This window comes from Pungitius pungitius, chromosome 3 (genome assembly GCF_949316345.1).
Source record: "Pungitius pungitius chromosome 3, fPunPun2.1, whole genome shotgun sequence".
In the NCBI taxonomy this organism is placed as follows: domain Eukaryota; kingdom Metazoa; phylum Chordata; class Actinopteri; order Perciformes; family Gasterosteidae; genus Pungitius; species Pungitius pungitius.
In genome coordinates, this window is record NC_084902.1 from 11,458,749 (window position 1) to 11,477,526 (window position 18,778).

At 42.3% G+C, this 18,778-nt stretch overlaps 1 protein-coding gene across 13 annotated transcripts in view; it reads left to right on the top strand.

Annotated features, from left to right (window-relative positions):
- The first annotated feature begins 399 nt into the window (after window positions 1-399).
- ncam1b (neural cell adhesion molecule 1b) overlaps window positions 400-18,778 on the top strand; it is a 60,382-nt gene continuing 42,003 nt past the window's right edge. For 7 of the 13 annotated variants that reach the window (XM_037468589.2, XM_037468611.2, XM_062561199.1 and 4 more), the window contains exon 1: window positions 1,623-1,930. In XM_037468589.2, the coding sequence (XP_037324486.2) occupies window positions 1,879-1,930 (52 nt within the window). In that variant the 5' untranslated portion in view covers window positions 1,623-1,878. Of the gene's footprint in view, window positions 629-1,622; window positions 1,931-18,778 lie in introns of those variants that run through there. The other 6 variants (XM_062561204.1, XM_062561205.1, XM_037468694.2 and 3 more) reach the window with 2 other exon arrangements.

The following is an 18,778-nucleotide window of genomic DNA, read 5'->3' on the forward strand; positions in this document are numbered from 1 at the left end:
AAGGATGTCTCCTGTCAGGGCTTCTATTAATTCACTAATGTAGTCTGCTGAAGGGACTTATAGGATCACATTTCCTTAAATCAAACTTATTATTTCAGCAGAAGATATTCATTCATCCTGATTTTCATTCCTTCATAAAATATCTTCATTTCTCAAAATCCCATTTTGGTCTGCGCGAGGTTACAGCCCACAAACAAGATAACTCGAGAGAAAAGTAAACAAGCTAAATCAGCTTTTTAACTTCAACGCACACTGACTAAAACCCTACTGTGGGCATTCATATGCATGAGTCATTGGCTGTTTTCATGCCAAAGCACAAACAGCCCCCCCCCCCCCCATCAAGCCTCTCCCCCTGATACCTTCTTCTTAGAAGACTGGTTTTTAAAAGAGGAACAGAGGGAAGTATTAACATCTTTGGGTCCCCACTCCCCGAGGTGTTATGTGAAAAGGGAATTGCATGAAGAAGGATGGATTGCGGCAAATTGGCAAGATTTGACCACAAGTCATTTACAACCGGCCCGCTGATTGATTCGGGTTTATTAAATTTGGCCCATTGCATCTCCCTGCCGGGCAACACCGCAAATCGACTGCAAAACGCCCTCTGAATGCCACGGTTCAGCCCTGCTGTGTGAGCAAACTACTTTCTCTTCCATTTTCGTTTACCCTTGTTCTGGTTCACTTTAAAGCCTACTGTGTTGCGTAAGGCTCTCTTTGGTCATTGAAGGGTTGAGGCAGGGGGGGTCAGTAGAGTATATGACTCACAGCAGCGTTTCACAAAAGTGTATGTATAGACATTTTGTTTGATTTTTAAAAGGTTGAAGTTCAAATGATAGTGTGAGAATTGATGAAAACAAAACATTCCTGTAATGCAGCAAGGTGAACAATGCAAATACTATGTGGTGAATTATAGATTGAACTTCTTTCGATCTGCGTTAGACACACAATCCATTATTTCTCCTAAGGATGAGTTTCCATTCACAATGAATTTTAAATGGATGGGTTTTGAAGGCTGATTCTAATATAGTCTGTCACTGTTTCCATGGAAAAGAGATTACATCATTGAATTAAAACTATGTAAATTGTTTTCTCTATCACAACTACATTCCTGGCAGCATGATGCAAGCTTTGAAACTGCCTTTGAACCATCATATTGAAAAGTTAGTGTGAAGTAATGTAATTGTTGTTTACAAAATCACTTCAAAATGTTATTACTGTCGTGCTGAATCAATAATCTAAATAATTGGCAATTATTTTTTGTTTTGGTCAATTAATAGTTTTATGGACCCAAAGTGAATCTTATTGAGTTTTATTCTAGTAATTTCCCCTTGGGCACAATGATGTTTGGTATTATAATTACTACATATTTCTGTGAAGCTTTATTAACTCTGTATAAAACATAGACATTAGAGACAATTTGTTTTTACATTAGCCATTTCGTGTCCTCTCAGAAATACGTTTTTATTAATAACTGAAAACATGGCTCTTATTAAATCTAGATTTTTTTCCTTATTCTTTTATATATATATATATATATATGTTATTAGGATGATCTCAGGTGCTTCCCCGTTCCCTGCATCCGGCGCACTATATAACAGGAGGTCCTTTGCTGCGCGCAGTAATCCACGTGTGTGAGAAGGCTCCGCTTGTCAGTCAGACTTTGAACAGTGCACTGGCGCTCATCATCACTACACTAATCTTCGGCCGCCGCTTGTCAGCAACGAAGCTGCTGCTGACAGTCATCACCGACCGGCTTTAGAAACATAGATTAGGATGAACAGTTGCTGAGATAGAGCAGGAAACCCGAGGGCGACACCGGAGGGACCGAGCGGAGAGAAAAACCTCAGCTACGCCGTTTAACGTTGTTGTTCGGGAGTTGCGATGGTCCAGTCAAGGGATGTTTTTCTAGCCTTGCTTCTTGTGGGCTGCACAGGTAAGAAAACCCTCACAATCGTCACTTGACAAACGGCAATGTTAACGTTTCGTTTGGAATATCGCCACCTTTTAATATTGGTCCTAACGGCAGCGGGCATCCACTCGCCTCCTGGTGTCCCTCCGCCCGCATCCACTCCGTTCAGCAGGTGCAACGGTAACGCGACTGCGACTCTTGCTAATTAACGTTAGCTTACCAACGAGCAGAGGGATGTGTACAAAAAGAAAAGAAAAGTAAAGTAAAGACACACACACACACAGTGGGGTAACGTACATAACCCATTTAACTCTCCACGCTGCTGATTTAGCTCTATTCTGCATTAAATAAAACATGATGTCCAGAAAGGAAACGCCTGCACGTCGTACGGGAATGAACGTGAGCATGAACTGTAACGTCACGTCACGTCACTTCGGATTTCAAAAAGCCTATTATTGTGCTGCGCCCTATTAACCGAGCGCGTTGGCGTCTCCTTGCACGGGACGTGTTTGTTGTTGGTGGGCAGTGATGCGGGGCTCCTTTGGATTTGTAGACACGCACTCGCGCGCGCACGCGCACACCTACACGCGCGCTCCAAAGCGCCTCCCGGGTAGAGTCACGTTCTCTCGGTTAAAGGTGCATTGCACAAAACGGGAACACATGGCGTCCCGGCGTTAAGGCCCGGTAGGAGGGGGGGTCTTTGGACTGGATGCGCGTCCTGCCTGTCCACCAAGGCTATGTCGGGGAAAGTGTGTGTGTGTGTGTGTGTGTTTGGGGGGGTGGGGGGGGGTGTATTTGGTCTCTCATGACCACCGATGCATAACAAGCGCAACTTCTACTCTGAATCATCTGTTATGTAATCCGATGCCACCACAGAGGCTTTGAAATTAGATCCTCTAAGTTGGTGAAATGTGCCCTTATGTAATTGTATTTGTGGGAGTTTTGTGTCAAATTGCGTTTTTAATAGCCGCTGCACGACCATCTTTTGATTAAAATCAGTCATTTGACATGAGAGACGATTATGGTGGGTGTAGTGCTCAATGCTGGACTCTGGGTTTTCAGAGGACAGCCTTTTAATCCTGTATATACAATCCAATATGTGTAGAGGTGTCCTCGGGCGAGGGAGGGACACACAGGAAGTGGAGCCTTCGCTGCATTGTAATGGTAATGCAATTTCACTTGGGCTCATTGGAACATTTAGTGTAGAAATGTCCATTCTTTTAGTCTTCTGATGGGATTTGGTCTCCTCCAAATTTAATTAACAAATTTTACACGTTATTTTGTTATGCATTTACTGCCAATTGCCCTTGAACACTGAAAATGACATTACATATCAAATAAGAAAACTCCATTCTGTTTGAGGGAAAATATTGTGCACTCAAGTTATTCGACTCACGGCAAGGCAAGGAAATGATATTTGTATTGCACATTTCAACAACAAAGACATTCAAAGTGCTTTACATAACAATATTAAAAACAAACCAAGCAAAAAGCGGAGAGATTTTAAAACAGTTAAAAACATTGATTGAAACATAAATGAAAAAGATAAAGACAATGTTAAAAAACTAAAAATAGAATGAAATTTGCAGTGTGGTTTAAGAGTACAAAAATTCTGAAATGCAGAAATGGTCAATTAAAAGCAGCAGCTAACAGAACCGTCTTTGATCTGGGTTTAAACGAGCTGAGGGACAGCAGACCTGCAGCTTTCTGGGACTGAGAATATGCGGAGCACAGAAACGGTTTGGCTCTGACTCTGGGAAGAGAAAGTAGACCAGTCCCTAAGGGTTTGTGGTGGTTTATAAGGCATCAGCAGATCAGAAATTGCCCTAAACCATGCTTTCTTTTTAAACCAACAGTAGTAATTTGAAGTCAATTCTTTGTTTGACAGGAAGCCAGTGTAAAGACCTGAGAACTGGAATGATGTGATCCACTTTCCGGCTCCTAGTGTAATTGTGGCACTATTTGTAAATGCCCTGAAAAACATTTCTTTCCTATTTCATGTCGTGACAGTTTCTTGTCACTATTTTCGGCTTATCTGCAGTAGCTTAATTGTGATCGATGTACCAGCCTGGCAGACTCATGAGTTCATCTATATTGCACAATGTTATTGGGACAGGCAAAATAGGGTTTTGGCTGGAATACTATGTTGTAACCCTGAGAAATATTAACGGATATATAATCATGTACAATATAACGTCAAAGATGAGACCTTTGTTGTTGAATATGGATATGACAGAGATAAGATGATTCTGACCTTTCAACAGATTTTTTTCACAAAACTAGGCTGCCACTGAAGCTTAAATACAAATGTTGGTTGTCTACTCCTTTATTAACACATCTACTGTTGTAGGTTTTTGCGCTGCACAAATGATAGAAATAGTATAAATGCCAGTTTTGGTGTTTTATGCAGAACAAAGACAAATAGCAAACTGACTTCACAGTTGATGATATGGCAGAGTTGCTGTGCTCATGGCTGAAGTGAGACTTGGAAGGGCCTAACCATCCTTCTATTTCCCTTTCCTTTCTGCTGGCTGCATGCTCAATGGCCCTGTTGAGCCTTTTGACATTAATTGATCCTCTTCAAAACTAATACTTGGAATGTGGAAGAATTTCAAGACTGCATTTCTGACACAAAATGAAGTATAAACACCAGGAGCCAAGGAGAACGAAGCGAATCGAAAACCAGGTCAGATAAGAAAAGGGTTCCCAATGTCCTCCACCTGTGGGATGTGATGAATGAAAGGCAATCATCATCGCACCATATGGCTCTCGCTTCAACGGTACGAGGTGGCACGCTGGTTTACTGTAGGATGGTTTCACTTAGCATGTGTTACATCATCAGTCAGACCACGCAGGAACGATAACGTACGCCGCTTCATTGACGAAGCAGGATGGAATCTCGGCTGACTGCGGGCCGACTTACAAAACCCCCCGACCTCTTTGCGTCTCACTTAGCTTCATCAAGGAGGAAATCAACTTTGCCAAAAGCCATGGCTGCAAGTCCAACGGCTCCAACTTGATAGAATGATTGCTTCTGAGCAGTGTGTGCACATCGTGCACCGCCAGCAGTCTTTCCTAAATTTAGATTTTATTTAGAAGGTCCAACAAAATAGATTTCTTTGTATTACCCCCCTACAAAATGGCTTGCCACAATCCCTGTTGGGTCAACTGGCCTTAATGTATTCCAATGATATAAAGTCAAGAAGAGAATACTCACATTTGAGAAGCTGGGACCAAGCAAATGTTTGGCATTAGTGACTCAAACAATTAACTTATTATCAACATTATTATATTAAATGGCTATCATCATTATCATCAGTTTAGTTTTCTGTCAAGTGAGTTCGGCCTTTCAACACTACATGCGGTTGTGGCTCTGCGCCTCACTACGCCAATAATGCCACACCTCATTAAGCATTTGATTGAAACCAACTGCGCTAAACCCTAGAGGATCGAACCAAAATATGTTTCTGAATTTGACAAAACGCAACAATATCTCAGAAACAACTGTGAGCCACAAAAGCTATTTTAGCTACCTGGTCGTCATTTGAACAAATCCACATGTGCACTCGGCTATCTTATCCGCGGAGCGAGTGAAATAACGGATCCCTTTGAACCCGACTGTACGCCGCGGCGTTAAAGCTCCCGGATCTCTTGCACATCATAGTACATGCTGCGGTTTTTCATTCAGCGTTAGCAAGGGGAAGCAAGAGAGAGACAGAGACACAGAGACGGAGGTTTTGCTGCAGCCAGGGCTGCTTAACTCCTCTCGTGATAGGGAGTGGATCGGACAGATCCAGGTCTGAGACAGTTGATGGGAGCTGCTTGGCCTTGGGACTGTATAAAAAGATGACATTACACATGCATGTGACCCTGTGACTCATTGTGGGAGCAACGTATACATCCTCTCCCCAGGGTTTGCTCACCCACGAGGCACCGGCTGTGGGGCTAAGTGGGTTTTATTTCCGTTTTTTTGTTGATTTGCCCTGAGATATCATGTTATAAATTAGGGATCATTTTGGAGAACAGAAGAGGTTAAACATAGCATGTCGCCTGGCAGACTAGCCTGCTGCTGCTGTACGTGAGTACATGGCTTGTTAGCTCAAGATTGCAATCTGGCTAACTCCATTCCACGGTGGGACTGTGTCTGTCAAAACTGAAAACGTGTTAAGATATCAGAGCAATCATGAAATTAGAGCAGCGTGTCCTCGTCATCCATCGAATCAAAAAGAGGCTGCTGCTGCGAACACTGGATCCCCGTGGACAAGTAACCCTAGATTGGGAAAACCTTGAGGCATTATACGTCCCCTCTCCACTTCGAAGCATTTACTCTGCGGGCCAAAAAAACCTTTGGCAGGGTGAATTTGAAATTGCCGTTTTATCTGCTCGGTACTTTTTTCAGACCGCCATCTCCTGTTAGCAGCGATGCAGAGCCATTTTCCTTTCCAATTCTCAGTCGAACTGTCACATTCATCTGAGTAAATGACAGGTGCACTTGGCAAATTGTTTTAATCTATTTTTATCTATGCTTATGGACCTGCAAATGAAGAAGGATTTTCCAGTTTCCTTTGGCTTGTAAGAACTTAAGGCCCCTCTAGTCCCCCCCCACCCTTCTATACCCTCCTTTTTTATCTTCTTATGTCTTTTTTGGGTGTGAGAAAAGCAGGGAAAACCAGTCATCACAGCGCCGTGTCATTGGCCAGGTTGCCTACGAGAGAGAAAAATGGCTTTCGACACAACATGCTTACCATGCCAATTCCCGAAAGTGAGCTTCACAGTGTGTCCGATTTTAAGGAATCGAGTGAACGTCTCATCTTACCGCATTAAAGTTACTCACTAGGATTTCGTTTGCAACTTCTTTTAATGGGTGTGAGAGGAAGCAGCCTGTGTGCGCTCTTATGCATCCGTGCACATCATGGTGCATTCATTATTGAAAACACTAAAGGAGGCATCGCCATGCACGGAGCGGGGACAATTCGGGCTCCTTTGCCCCAGGCTTTCTTCTTATGCAGTCACCATAGTGTGTCACCCTGCCCTCTAATGTCATACTCCTCTACCAGCTTAGTCATCCCGGCAATTTAGAGATACCTTCGCTTCATGCATTAACATTATTATGAAATAATCCATCATTAAAGTCGGGAAGTTATTCAATAAAAAAAAGCTTTAATTAGATCACACTAAGAAAGAACCATCCCTGGAGGGGCAATAAGAGCGAATGTCTTGCCATCCCTTCAATGTGCAGCATTCACTTTGATTCTCAAAGATCGCCTGAACTTGGGCAGCCTCCGTAAGTAGTAATAGTCACAGATATATTTTTTCTTTTGGGATGTTTTGTCTGATTTATAACGTGTAAGTGAGTACTTTCTATGAAATCATGCGCAGATAACTCTCACACTTTGGATTCATTGTGTCAAAGGCTCCTTATTCACAGAAATGGCCCCCTATTTGATATAAAAAGATGGTGTGTAATAATCACCTTCTTATTAATGAATTATAATTTACATCCACCGGGATCAGTTTGGTGCCTCATTATTCTAAAGATGATGATATTTTATGAGTACATGTCAGTGTTAGGGTTTTAAAGGACTAGAAGGAAAAGGGAAATTCAGAAAATGAAAGCATTGGGGAAGGGAATTAACCTCATTTAAGCATCCGTGCATAGTAATCTAAAATTATGTAACCGATATGTCCAAGGATAGAAAGAAACCCGGGCCACATGGCAACATAGCTCCCAATTCTAATTTTGTGGTGGAACTGTGTAGCTCCTGTAGACGCAAGTTTGTGAATCGTTATTAACTATTTCCATAGTAGGTTAAGCATGAAATATTCACAAAGCTCTTTGAATTGACCATATCAACCGTTACATCCTTACTAAGCTAACCTTGTCACACATTTAACAATTGAGTTAGTTTGGTTTTAAACTTTCTTTACTCAAGAATAGATATTCATAATCATCGGCTTAATTTAAATTGGAACATTTAAACAGACATTTGACACAGTGCAGCCTGCTTCTCCGTTGACTTTTTCTATTGGTAAATCCGGTACAGCCCGTGGGTTACTGACCTAAATAACTCATAAATGAGTAATTTTAAGGACACAATCTCTTACCAACATTTGACATACTTCTCTCCATGCTGCACTCTGTGTGTGGAGAAATATTGCTGCATTTGTGGTCTTTGGAGATGGCTTTGACGTTTTGGCAGCTAGTTCCCTTCAAATGTAGGTAGATGTAACCGCTTACTGGAATGTATCTGCTTTTCCTCTAATACACATGAAGCCACGGCACACCTTTACCCCAAACAGCAGCTTTGCCAGAAAGGTGTTACGCACTTGGACACCTCGTCCCTTTTCACAGACAGCTAAAGGTAATTTTTCACTAAGGCCATTGGATTGCTAACATTAACAGGCAATATCACCGTGAGCTGAACGTAGCACAGAATTCCTGAACCCAAAGAGACAGGAGGCGTAGCTGGAAGATTGTAGGGGATTAGAGTCCATCTCTTAAATCAGAGGTCACTGGAGTACCGTAGTTAAGTGCTCAGTGCTGGAGTCCTGCCCACTTGATTAGATTTTTCTCAAATACTGAGGGCTGTTTGGGTTTTGTTTGGCCCCATTACCGGTGTGTCATCTGATTTCTGTGTGGTTTCACTGTTAAGTATCTCTTGAAAATTTATGAAAATAAATACCCGCCTATTGTTGAACCGTACATTCAACTTTTGTGTGGAACAGTTGACCAGCTGTTAACCCGGTGACAGATTAGTGGGGTCATGAGGATTTGCTCCTGAGTCGTTGTTTCCTGTACTATACAAAGGTCCGTGGGAGTCCTGCAGGTCGTTCACTCCCTGTTAGCTGTTAGCATCCTGTTGCTTTTTGCAATGGACTGGAGGGTCGACTGGTCACCTTTACTGTAATGTTTATGTACTGGACACTTCACAGAACTCAGTCGTCCCCTTTGGTTAGAAGCTTTAAATTCTAAATGAAAAGGATATGCAAGACTATGGGGGGTTGATTCTCAGAAGTTTTATCTCAAATATAACCCAGTTGCTATCATTTTGGTTTCATTCAGGTTGACAACGTCTTATTTTATTGTCAAGAAAATATACAATCTAAAAAAATATATATTTTAATGTCAACATGTCTACATTTCTTTGCTTAGCCCCCACAACATTGTACAATATATGGAGGTAACTGTGGTTTGAATCACATGATCACACGGTCATGTTGTCCAACAGTACAAAGCTCCTATCACGATGCCATTTCTGACCCTTTTTGTCTGTTTCACTGACGCAACTAGCTGACAGCTTGCAATCCGACGACCATAATCACACTTGTATTCTAACGCAAGCTATATACTGTTCTGTCAAGTAAGCTGCTAGTGTTTGCACCTTTGGCAACAACAGTGGCTATGTTTAATTTCTCCAGAAAAACTTCTAGAAAACAGACACAGCTCTTCTCTTGTGCACTAGTTCTCCTTTTGCATCTCCGGTCTCTCTCCATCTACCATCTGTCCTCCCTGTTCTTGTGCAGCAGTGCCGAAGCCCCATGCCAGCTGTTGACAGACTGTTGTGCTACCTGGCTAGCTAGCAGCTGCAACGTGACCCCGCATGCCGTTTGATGGTGTGAAATGTGAAAATGTAAATTCTTATCACTTGAAATTATTCCCATTTCCAAACATGTTCATCATTTTGATAGTTTTTATTGCATTATTTAGTGCTGTGTAATTATGTAGTGCTGAATGAGCTGCAAAACACTGCTAGCTAACCAGTGGCACACGCTTACATGCACTAACATGCTCTTAAAGCACAGACAGCAGGACAAAGCAATGAGAAGCTCGGATTAAAACACACACACACACACGCACATTTTCATTCTCTGCTCATATAGACATTACACAACTATATCATTATATAGCACATTGTTGTTTGCTCCCACACGAATGCTTCAAATCCCGTTTATAGCGCCGTTTGACAAATTTAAAGGTTGGTTCTTTGGATGCTGCATCTCAATATTGGCGACTGGGATCTTAGTAAAATAGTATGCTATAGTGAGTGAGAAGGTCCAAGGGGAGGAAAGAGCCCTGCAAGGCTGTAGACCAGGGCTATTCAATTGGCGGCCCGCGGGCCACATGCGGCCCGAAAGCAACCTCAGAGTGGCCCAGCCCGTAGTTCCGCAATAGACAGTATAAAAGAGAAAATAGGGTCCCGCCAGCGATATTTTTTCCCCCACTATGGCCACGCCAAGACCCGCCCTTCAATAGCATTCACACACTACTGTTGGCCAGGTGTCCGTGTAGAGTAGCGATCGTCATCCTCAGTATGTTTGGATCAACGTACACATGTGAGTCAAGTTTTTCACACATGAACTCGCTAAAAAGCAACTCTCGTGGCTCCCTGACTGACCGTACCGTCCATCAATGCCTCCGGATTGCATTGACAACAGTCACTGCTCTCGTTCAAAACAAAAAATGTCACCTCTCCCACTAAGTCAGCAGGATAAATGTAGCCTACCTACATCAATATAATGTGGCATGTGTAATCACACATGTTGGTGATTTAAAATATGTTCCCTCAATGTGCAGTAGTACACCTTGTGTAGTTAGTTATAGTTGTGAATACTGCGCACTTTTTATTTTTATGCACTTTGAGATGTTCCTGCATGGGTCAAATATGAGCAAGATGTTTATTTTATTTCAAAAGGAAACTTAATGATATTGTGAATTGCCTATTGTGCACTTTTTTGTTTTATGTACTTAGTATTTAGGTCAGATATGTAGCTTAGGTAGGCCTAGGCAGGAGGTGCCTAGGTCAGTTTCTTTTCTTTTGTAAGTGGAAAAAGTAGGAGCTACCTCAGATTCTGTTCAGTTAGCTCTTTTGTTTTCTATGCACCTTTTGCTGTGCAAACTGACCAAATTCAAAAGAGAAACGCTGAAATGACTGGCCCAACTAACCTTTCTCGATTTGAAAATCTGGCCCAACTGAATTTGTAATTGAATAGCCCTGCTGTAGACTAAAACCACCAATGTGAATACATAACGGTTGTTTTTTAAGCCTTGTGTTCTGCTTGGTCAGCACACAATTCTTTTTACTGTGTTTCTTAAGGAGGTGAAGACTGAAATGCAATATCCCCCAAAACTTTGTTTGAGATGCAGTGGAATCTTTTTGAAGTGAATTTTTCTGTTAGCCGTCTTGTCTGTCTCGGTTTATTCACCATGTCTCTCACGCCCCTCCCTGGAGGATCTTCTCCTAGTATGAGTCTTCCACAACCTAAAAGCCGCCTTGCTCTCTTAGCCAGCAGAAGCCGGATGTGTCACGATGAACCCTGTTGTGCATCTTCTCCATGGATGTCACAGAGTGCAAAGGCCGATGACAGGCCCTCTGAACCGAATCAAATTATGTTACAGCGCTACTCGCAGTATCCAGGCCAGCCTAGAGAGGCGGGATATCCACGCACACTTGAACTGTTTAAAAACGTTGCACAAAATTTGAAATAATCTAAAAACGATACCCATCCATGTTTCCTAAGTAATGTCAATAATTAAATGACTCACCTTTACTGGTCATTTTGCATTTCGAAACGATTAAAGTGGATTCAAGTACACGTTTGTGGTCCAAAAGCACGCGCAGGGTTTCCCATTACTTACTGAGAAGGTGCTGCCCGCCATAGTCTCATTTGGCTCACCACAGTTCATATCAACCCAACCGGTCTCGCTCCGCCTGTAGATATAAACCATCATCAGTGATTGTTACGTTACCAAAGCACAACAATTCAACAACAAAAGGATGGCCGGATCACCCAACACACTCTCACCAAATCCTGTGGGAAACACTGCAATGCAGTAAGCTAGTGTTTTATAATTTACCCTGCCAAAAGCTGCCTTTGATGCTGCTCACACTGAACTCCCTAAAGCTTATTTGAGGTATCTAGTCATTTTCAAGCTAAAGACATTTTTGAAGCATGGTGGAGATTTTGTTGGCAAAATACTTTTTTGTAAATCTCTATTTTAAGGGACCAATTAGTGGAGAGAGAGAGAGAGCTAGAGAGAGAGACAACTGTGGTGCATGTATGTTGTTAACAAACAGGACTCATTGGCATACAGAGGATTTGTGTGTTTGCTCCTACTGTAGATTCCTTTACAACAGCCATTAGTGGGGAGACGGGATATGCCTGTGGAGGGCTGTTCTCTGCCTTCTGACAGCACGTGGCTGCTTTCCTCCGCCTGACTGGCTACAGTAACACGCAGCTGAAACACAGTTTGACTGAACAGGGTCAGGGCGCAGTTTCACCACTTGATGTAAGCCACCACGCTGCAGCATTAAGGATGTTTGACATCCGCTGCGGCATTCGTGTCATTTGTCTGTCTTACCGCACCGTATTGGAAAATGTGTTCACACGGGGCTCGTGGTTTGTTGACATCATGGGGCGTGCCTACCAAATAGGCATCCACCTACATAGTGGTACAATTGGTCAGAAATCGCTTGCCGGAACACACGGCCACAGATCTGATCAATAGAAAAGAAAGAAGGGATCAAATATAGGGTTCATCGTGACACATCCGGCTTATATGCATATATAATTTTCTCCAAGAACCTTATTAGAGGAATGCAATATTACATTTATGTTTTGGCTGAGGTTGTGGATATGTATTCACTGGTGGGCCACAATGGGGGCATGCTGTATACCAGAGGTCCCCAACCACCGGCCGCACCACAGAAAGAATACATTTTCTGTCAAATGTTTTATTTTGAAAATCGACCGGATTCTCTCCTAATGACGTACACTCGTTCCTCTTGACATATTTCCCAAGCGTCACTAAGCGTTTGCAACCCTAAAGATTAGCAAAAGCATCATGTTGAAATATTGGCTGCGTTTACTTGCACGGAAAAACTGGGCTTAGGTGAATCTGTTAATGTTTGTGAACCTTTGATGGATTTGATTGTGTGTCTCTGTTGTCATCAGTAAAATAATACCTGCAGATGTTCATCCACAATCAGAGTGGGACGTGAAACCACAGTAATCATTTATTTCCACAGAATGTCTGATATTTCACTTGCATGTGGTGGCATATGATGACTTGATTGAACATGGGTAGTAAAACAGCTTTTATGCAATTTTGTTAATAGATGGTATAAAAGCAGTCTATCATGTGAAGGTCAAACTGTTTTTTTAATGCAGAATATTTTCCAATTTCCCTGTGACATTTTGGCTCTCGGTTTCAGGTAGAAGTTCCTGTTCCCCTCAGAGAAATAATTAATCCAAGTGGGGCTTGGAACTGTCATAATAAAATCTAGATGGCAAACCAGAATTCAGTAGCAACACATTCATTCTGTGGTAATACATGTTTATGACTATTTAGAGTCTGTGTTATGTACTGTCCACTAGTCTACAAATGTTTTTGGTATCAATTCTTTGTGAATGTCCGTGTCAGACTTTGACCACAGAGGATACAGGTAGGTAGGTGACAACTTCTTAATACATTTACCTAATGAATTCATGCTCCCAGTATAAATACATTATGCCTCAAACTTCTACTTTTTTTAAATACCCAAGTGGACTTTCTTTGATGAATTCAAATTTGTAATACTAAATCAAGTTTTTCTGCTCCTGATAAATTTATTCCAGCAGTGGCAGAACATCCTGTGCAGTGTGTCCTGCATCGGCTCAGCCTCAGACGCAATTCAATGTATTTCCAGGGAGGCAAATCTGTAGCAGGCTAATTAGCTGTCTTGACTGGTTGTTATCATATGAAGGTCAAACCAATGAGGTCCAACAATAACCACCAATCACAACTATTGCCACCATGTTGTGCAATTTGGTATGCTTATCCAAATCAAGCATATACCTGACTCCATGTATAACCTCATTTTCTCTATGACACCTGAAAACCATTTAAGATAGATACGACCCTCAAATCCATCCATGTCCACTGCTAATGCAATTAGTTCAAGTCACTTAGCTGAGACTATCACGTATTGAGAGTCCTATTGCATGTATAACAAGCAGGCATAAGGTCTGGAGAAATGCATTACCTCACTCTAATTAATCACAACCATGTTTTTAAGTGCTGAGATTCTTCTCCGGAGATTTCTCTGGAGATTCTAGCCCTGGGGAAAAGAGTAGTCAACTCTCTTGAGGTTATCCTTGTCCCAGTGTCTATTTTTACAGTCCAGGCTCTGATTGGCCAACAAGGTGTGAGCGTGTGTGTGTAAGCCTTTGTTGTGTCACAAGGTGCCTTGGTGCCATCTGTCGCCCCTCAGAGGAGCCGTTGTGAAGACAGACCACGCCTAGCCAGTCGGGCTCAGAGACGTCAAAAAACAACCTTGGGCTTTAATTTCTCCTTTGTACTGAGTTTTATATCTGGATCATGAGAAGAATACAGGATTCCCATCCTGCATTAATGCTTTCAATGCAATCCAAACAGTGCTTTTGTCTGTAGGCCTGTGCGGTGTGATCAGGTCCATTTCATCTCATGAGGATACTTTGAATATGCATATGATCCCCTGACATGACATGCTAACGGTAAACAGGAACAGATTTACTAAGCAGGTGTACTAACAGGTTTTCCATGAGTCATTGCTTGTGTAGTCAGAGCCATGAATTTGTTTTCCACCAAAAGTGCGAAATGAGTCACATTCGTGTGACAGACTCGGCTGACTGAGAAAAAACACCAAACAGCATCGTTCTTATGATTCACTGATCATTACTGCCCTCAACCGCCCTCTTGCACAATCCCCCTCAAATGCAGCGCAAAAGTTAATGCTGATGCACAAAATGAAGGGACTGATGGGACTGCGTTTCTAGCCTCGCTTGTTACTCGCTGCTGGTTTGGTAGCTTTGAGCTACCTGGGCGGGTGTCAGCAAACTCGCCTCCGCCCCAACGTAGCGCCACCTCTTAAAGGCAAACAGTATTCCTTTTGGGTGCTATTGTTTCTTTCTTCACAATCCAAAGACATGTCATGTGTACATGTGTATCTACCCGTTTCTTTGAAGCCTAGCCCACTGAGGTACTCACACCTATTTCGGCTGTTTATTTGGCTTTTTGGCAATGCCTGATAGGAAAGGCTTTGTACCCTTGCTGCGTTATCGCTCTTGTGTAGCCACAGTGTTTCAAGGCACCTGGTACGCAATAAGTGTCATTCTGAAAAGGGGCGACTTTATTATTGATTTGATCCACAGCTCACCACTGAACCCAAGTTTTTTTTAAATGGCTTCACTAGTGTTATAAATCCACATCTCACTTGTCAGCAGCATCTCTAAACCGTGGGCAACTGGAAGCGTGTTGGAGGAACACGGCTTCACAAGGCAAATGGCTCGCTGTTATGGCTTAGCACAATTAGATGTGGCACGGATTAATGCGAGAGGGCCTTGGATAATACGCAAATGCCAGCAGAGTAGTGAGCATGCCCTTGTCAGAAGGGCAGGAGAATAATTTCCTCGCCATTAAAAGAAAAAACGTCATTCTTTATTTATAAAGACGGTATGAGAGATTTTGGAGCATGACCCTCTTAGCACAAATCTTTAAAGCAATATGCTGCTTAAGTGATAAATGCTGCATGGCCAGTAGGAAGAGATTTTGCAATCTTACCATTTATGTAGCATCTCAGAGTTATTGGTCTTATTTCAAGCTATTCATGCAATCAAGTACTTATTCTCAAATCTTTACCTGGATGAGGTGAGTGCCGTTCCCTCACAGTAAACAGTGTTGGAAGCCAACAACCACTTGGCTCCCCCCTTCTTCTAGCGTGCCGCCTGCTTTTTTGATGCCAAACTTGCAAGTCACGAGCACAAAGTGCCACACCTTGGCTGACACGGTTTTCCATGTTTTTGACTTTAAAGTCAGGTCCATTGCATTATTCATATCTTTTTTGTTTCTCTTCTCACGTTTCTCTTTTTTTCTGCAGTTCTTGACAATTGCACATAAATCTGGTGTATTATATATTTTATTAGAAGTTTAATTTTCTCCCTGTGTTTGAATGGATTTCCTTTAGGGGCTCTGGTGTAAAACATTCTCTTATAGAGACATATTCAGATCCTCCTGCTTTTGTCCGTGATCAAAGTGATGTCCTCAGAGCTGTCGCCCTTCCCCTCGGGCCCTGCTTTGTGGTTACCCAGCCCTTTTAAATAGTTAGGGTGGGTCACATTCAGATAACAAAGTGTAACTAATTTCAAATAGTATGAATCAAAGTTTCTTGGTAGAGCATTGATGTGACTCTTATGTCAAAATCAAAAGCTTTTATACGGGTATGGTCCACACGGTCCGGTTGAGAGGAAGAAAGATGGATTAGCCTTCTATGGCAGTTGTCTTGTTAGTTAAATAGCATGGGATCCTGTGCATACAGATTATCTAAGAGGGGGAAATTTACTTAACCACTTACCTAATCAGATGCTTATTTTATTATAATTAATTCCTGTGCATGCTGCTCTGAGTAAACGCTCTGCATGGGCTCTCACTGGCACAGTGCCTGTAATGGAGCCAATGGCTAAGGTTAACAGGCATTGCATTTACTTGAGTTTTGACACATCTAACCTTGAATCTTTGGAAATAAGTATTGGGCAAAGGTGAATTGTAATGCTATCAAAATGAAATATCAAATGTATTCATATATATATATATATATATATATATATAGAGAGAGAGAGAGAGCAATTGGGGATGTCATTAGATGAAACAAATAAATAAATGAATCATTTTGAAATGATGATGTTGTTTAATTGTTAACTTTGGATCTAGCAAGAATTTCACCTGGTCACTCTTTGTCGTCATTTGACGGCTGTGTTTGAAGTGCCAACAATCTCCGGACATTTAGCCCAGACGTTTTCCAAACCACTGTCTGTTAGGGGAACAGTGGTGGTCCTCCACAGACCATGTGCCACGCAGGTGTTGAGATGGAAGTAGCCTAGCAGTTAGCTTAGCCTAGCGGTGCGTAAAGTGGTCTATTTGCCACTCATCCCCCTTCTGTTAAGTCGCACCTCTGTTTGTTTTACTTCCAATGCAAAAAAGCTCTCTTTGTCATCAGCTAGCGCCTCGCTCTCTCCCATCTAACCACCGCTAACTGACTGCAGCTAGCGGTGGTTTCTTGCCCAGGCTTTACTTCCAGCAGACCCGGAGACCGGAAGTAAACAAAGTTCCATTAACTACGATAAAATATTTTATTATTTATATTATAAATAAAAAAACTATTCATACGTTTCCTTTATGAAAGCAAGTATTTATATGGTAATACAATCATTCATTTCCTGATTATTTGAATTATGGTGTTTCTAGTTAGTGTTAGCGTTTATTTTTTACTTTTGTGTTTTTTTTGGTGTTACACTACAGTTTAATAAAATATTAGGGTCAATACAAGGCTTGTTTTTTTAACAGTGCTAACACAGCATTCATACAGTATACACAGTACCTAGTCATATATATGATGACATATAATACTTTTCTGTTAACTATTGAAAACATTAGTGAGCTTCATGGTGTTGAAACATGTCCCTGCCATTAGATAAATGAGAAATCTTATGTTTGGGGAGTTTTATTGATTCAGTGAAGGAACTCATCAGTCTTCTCTAGACCGCTGGTAACATTGTTGCTGTTGTTTCATGACCTCTCGGCCTGTCTGTGTGATGGCTCTCTGAGCTGTAACACCCCTACTCTGTGCTGTTATAGGTACTTTATTAAATCACAAATTCACTACAGGGATTTCAGACTTGTTCCCACAGTCTAACGTTGGGTGTCTCTAACTTTTATCACGCTGTCCGTTTGTATGTGGTTATTGTTGCCGTAACTTGGCAGGTGTTAATATTGTTAGATCGGGAGGCGGAACATCAGTACGTGATTGACTGCTGATGGGTGACGTCCAAATGCTCAGATGCAGCCAATTCCTCATGCTGGCAGGCGAGCGAGGGAGAGGAGGTGGCCACGGAAAACATTGTTTAACGTGTCTCCGGCCATCCGATGGGGTCGGGCTTCTGGTTTTTCAACCTGTTTCTCCACATTCATCCGTCTCAGTTCTGTAACTTTGACGAAGACACACTCATGCCAGCTTTTGATTGCCATTAGTGCTTTAATCCAATTACTATGTTGTCCGTCGTAATCACTAATGGCTGCACAGACACACACAGTGTCATCCCACACTGCATAATGAGTACTCAAGTGCCGCTCCGCCTCTCCTCCTCCGGCCCCGGGTTGGTCTGACTGAATCTGAAATGGTGCATTCCCTCTTATTGATCCTCTTCCTGCTGGAGTCACGGGCAGGCTTATCCGGCTCGTCCCAGCTTGTCTGCCTTCTGAATGGACACACAGAGAGAACTGTGTGCGTGTGCCAGGCTTCGGGGCTCTGTGCAGTCCCAGGCAGCTTGTGGCTGAGTGCTCTTTGTGGCTCCCTCCCTCCCGCTCTCCCGCACTCCCTGTACCTCCCCTTTTTGGCCGCCTTTGTCGTTACAGGAATTATTAGAGATGCATAGAAATTCTGCCAAGTTAGCGCAGAATAAATGCATTGTACTTGGCGGAAACCTTTTAAAAAGCAAGTAGCAAGAAGGCTTTGGCCGCTTTGTTGGCTTTTTCTGGGGATTGTCGTCGTGACTAGCACAGGCAGGGAAGCCACCGGAGAAAAACACTGTTACGATTAATCTGGAAGAATGACTGTTATTTTTACGTGGTGACTCAGTGTGTTCGCAGAGATGTTACCACATCTGTCATTGTTTATGCCACAAAGACTCCCTATTCATGTATGCAGTCAGGATTCAAACTGGGGAGAAAAAAGAAGAAGAAGAAGAAGAAGAAGTTGTTCCACTGTGCCCAGTATTCAGCCTTCAAGAATCTTTCCATTTCACTGATTATGCATGTCTATTTTAGATGTTCTCTCCCTCAGTCCTTGCACTAGTTGTATA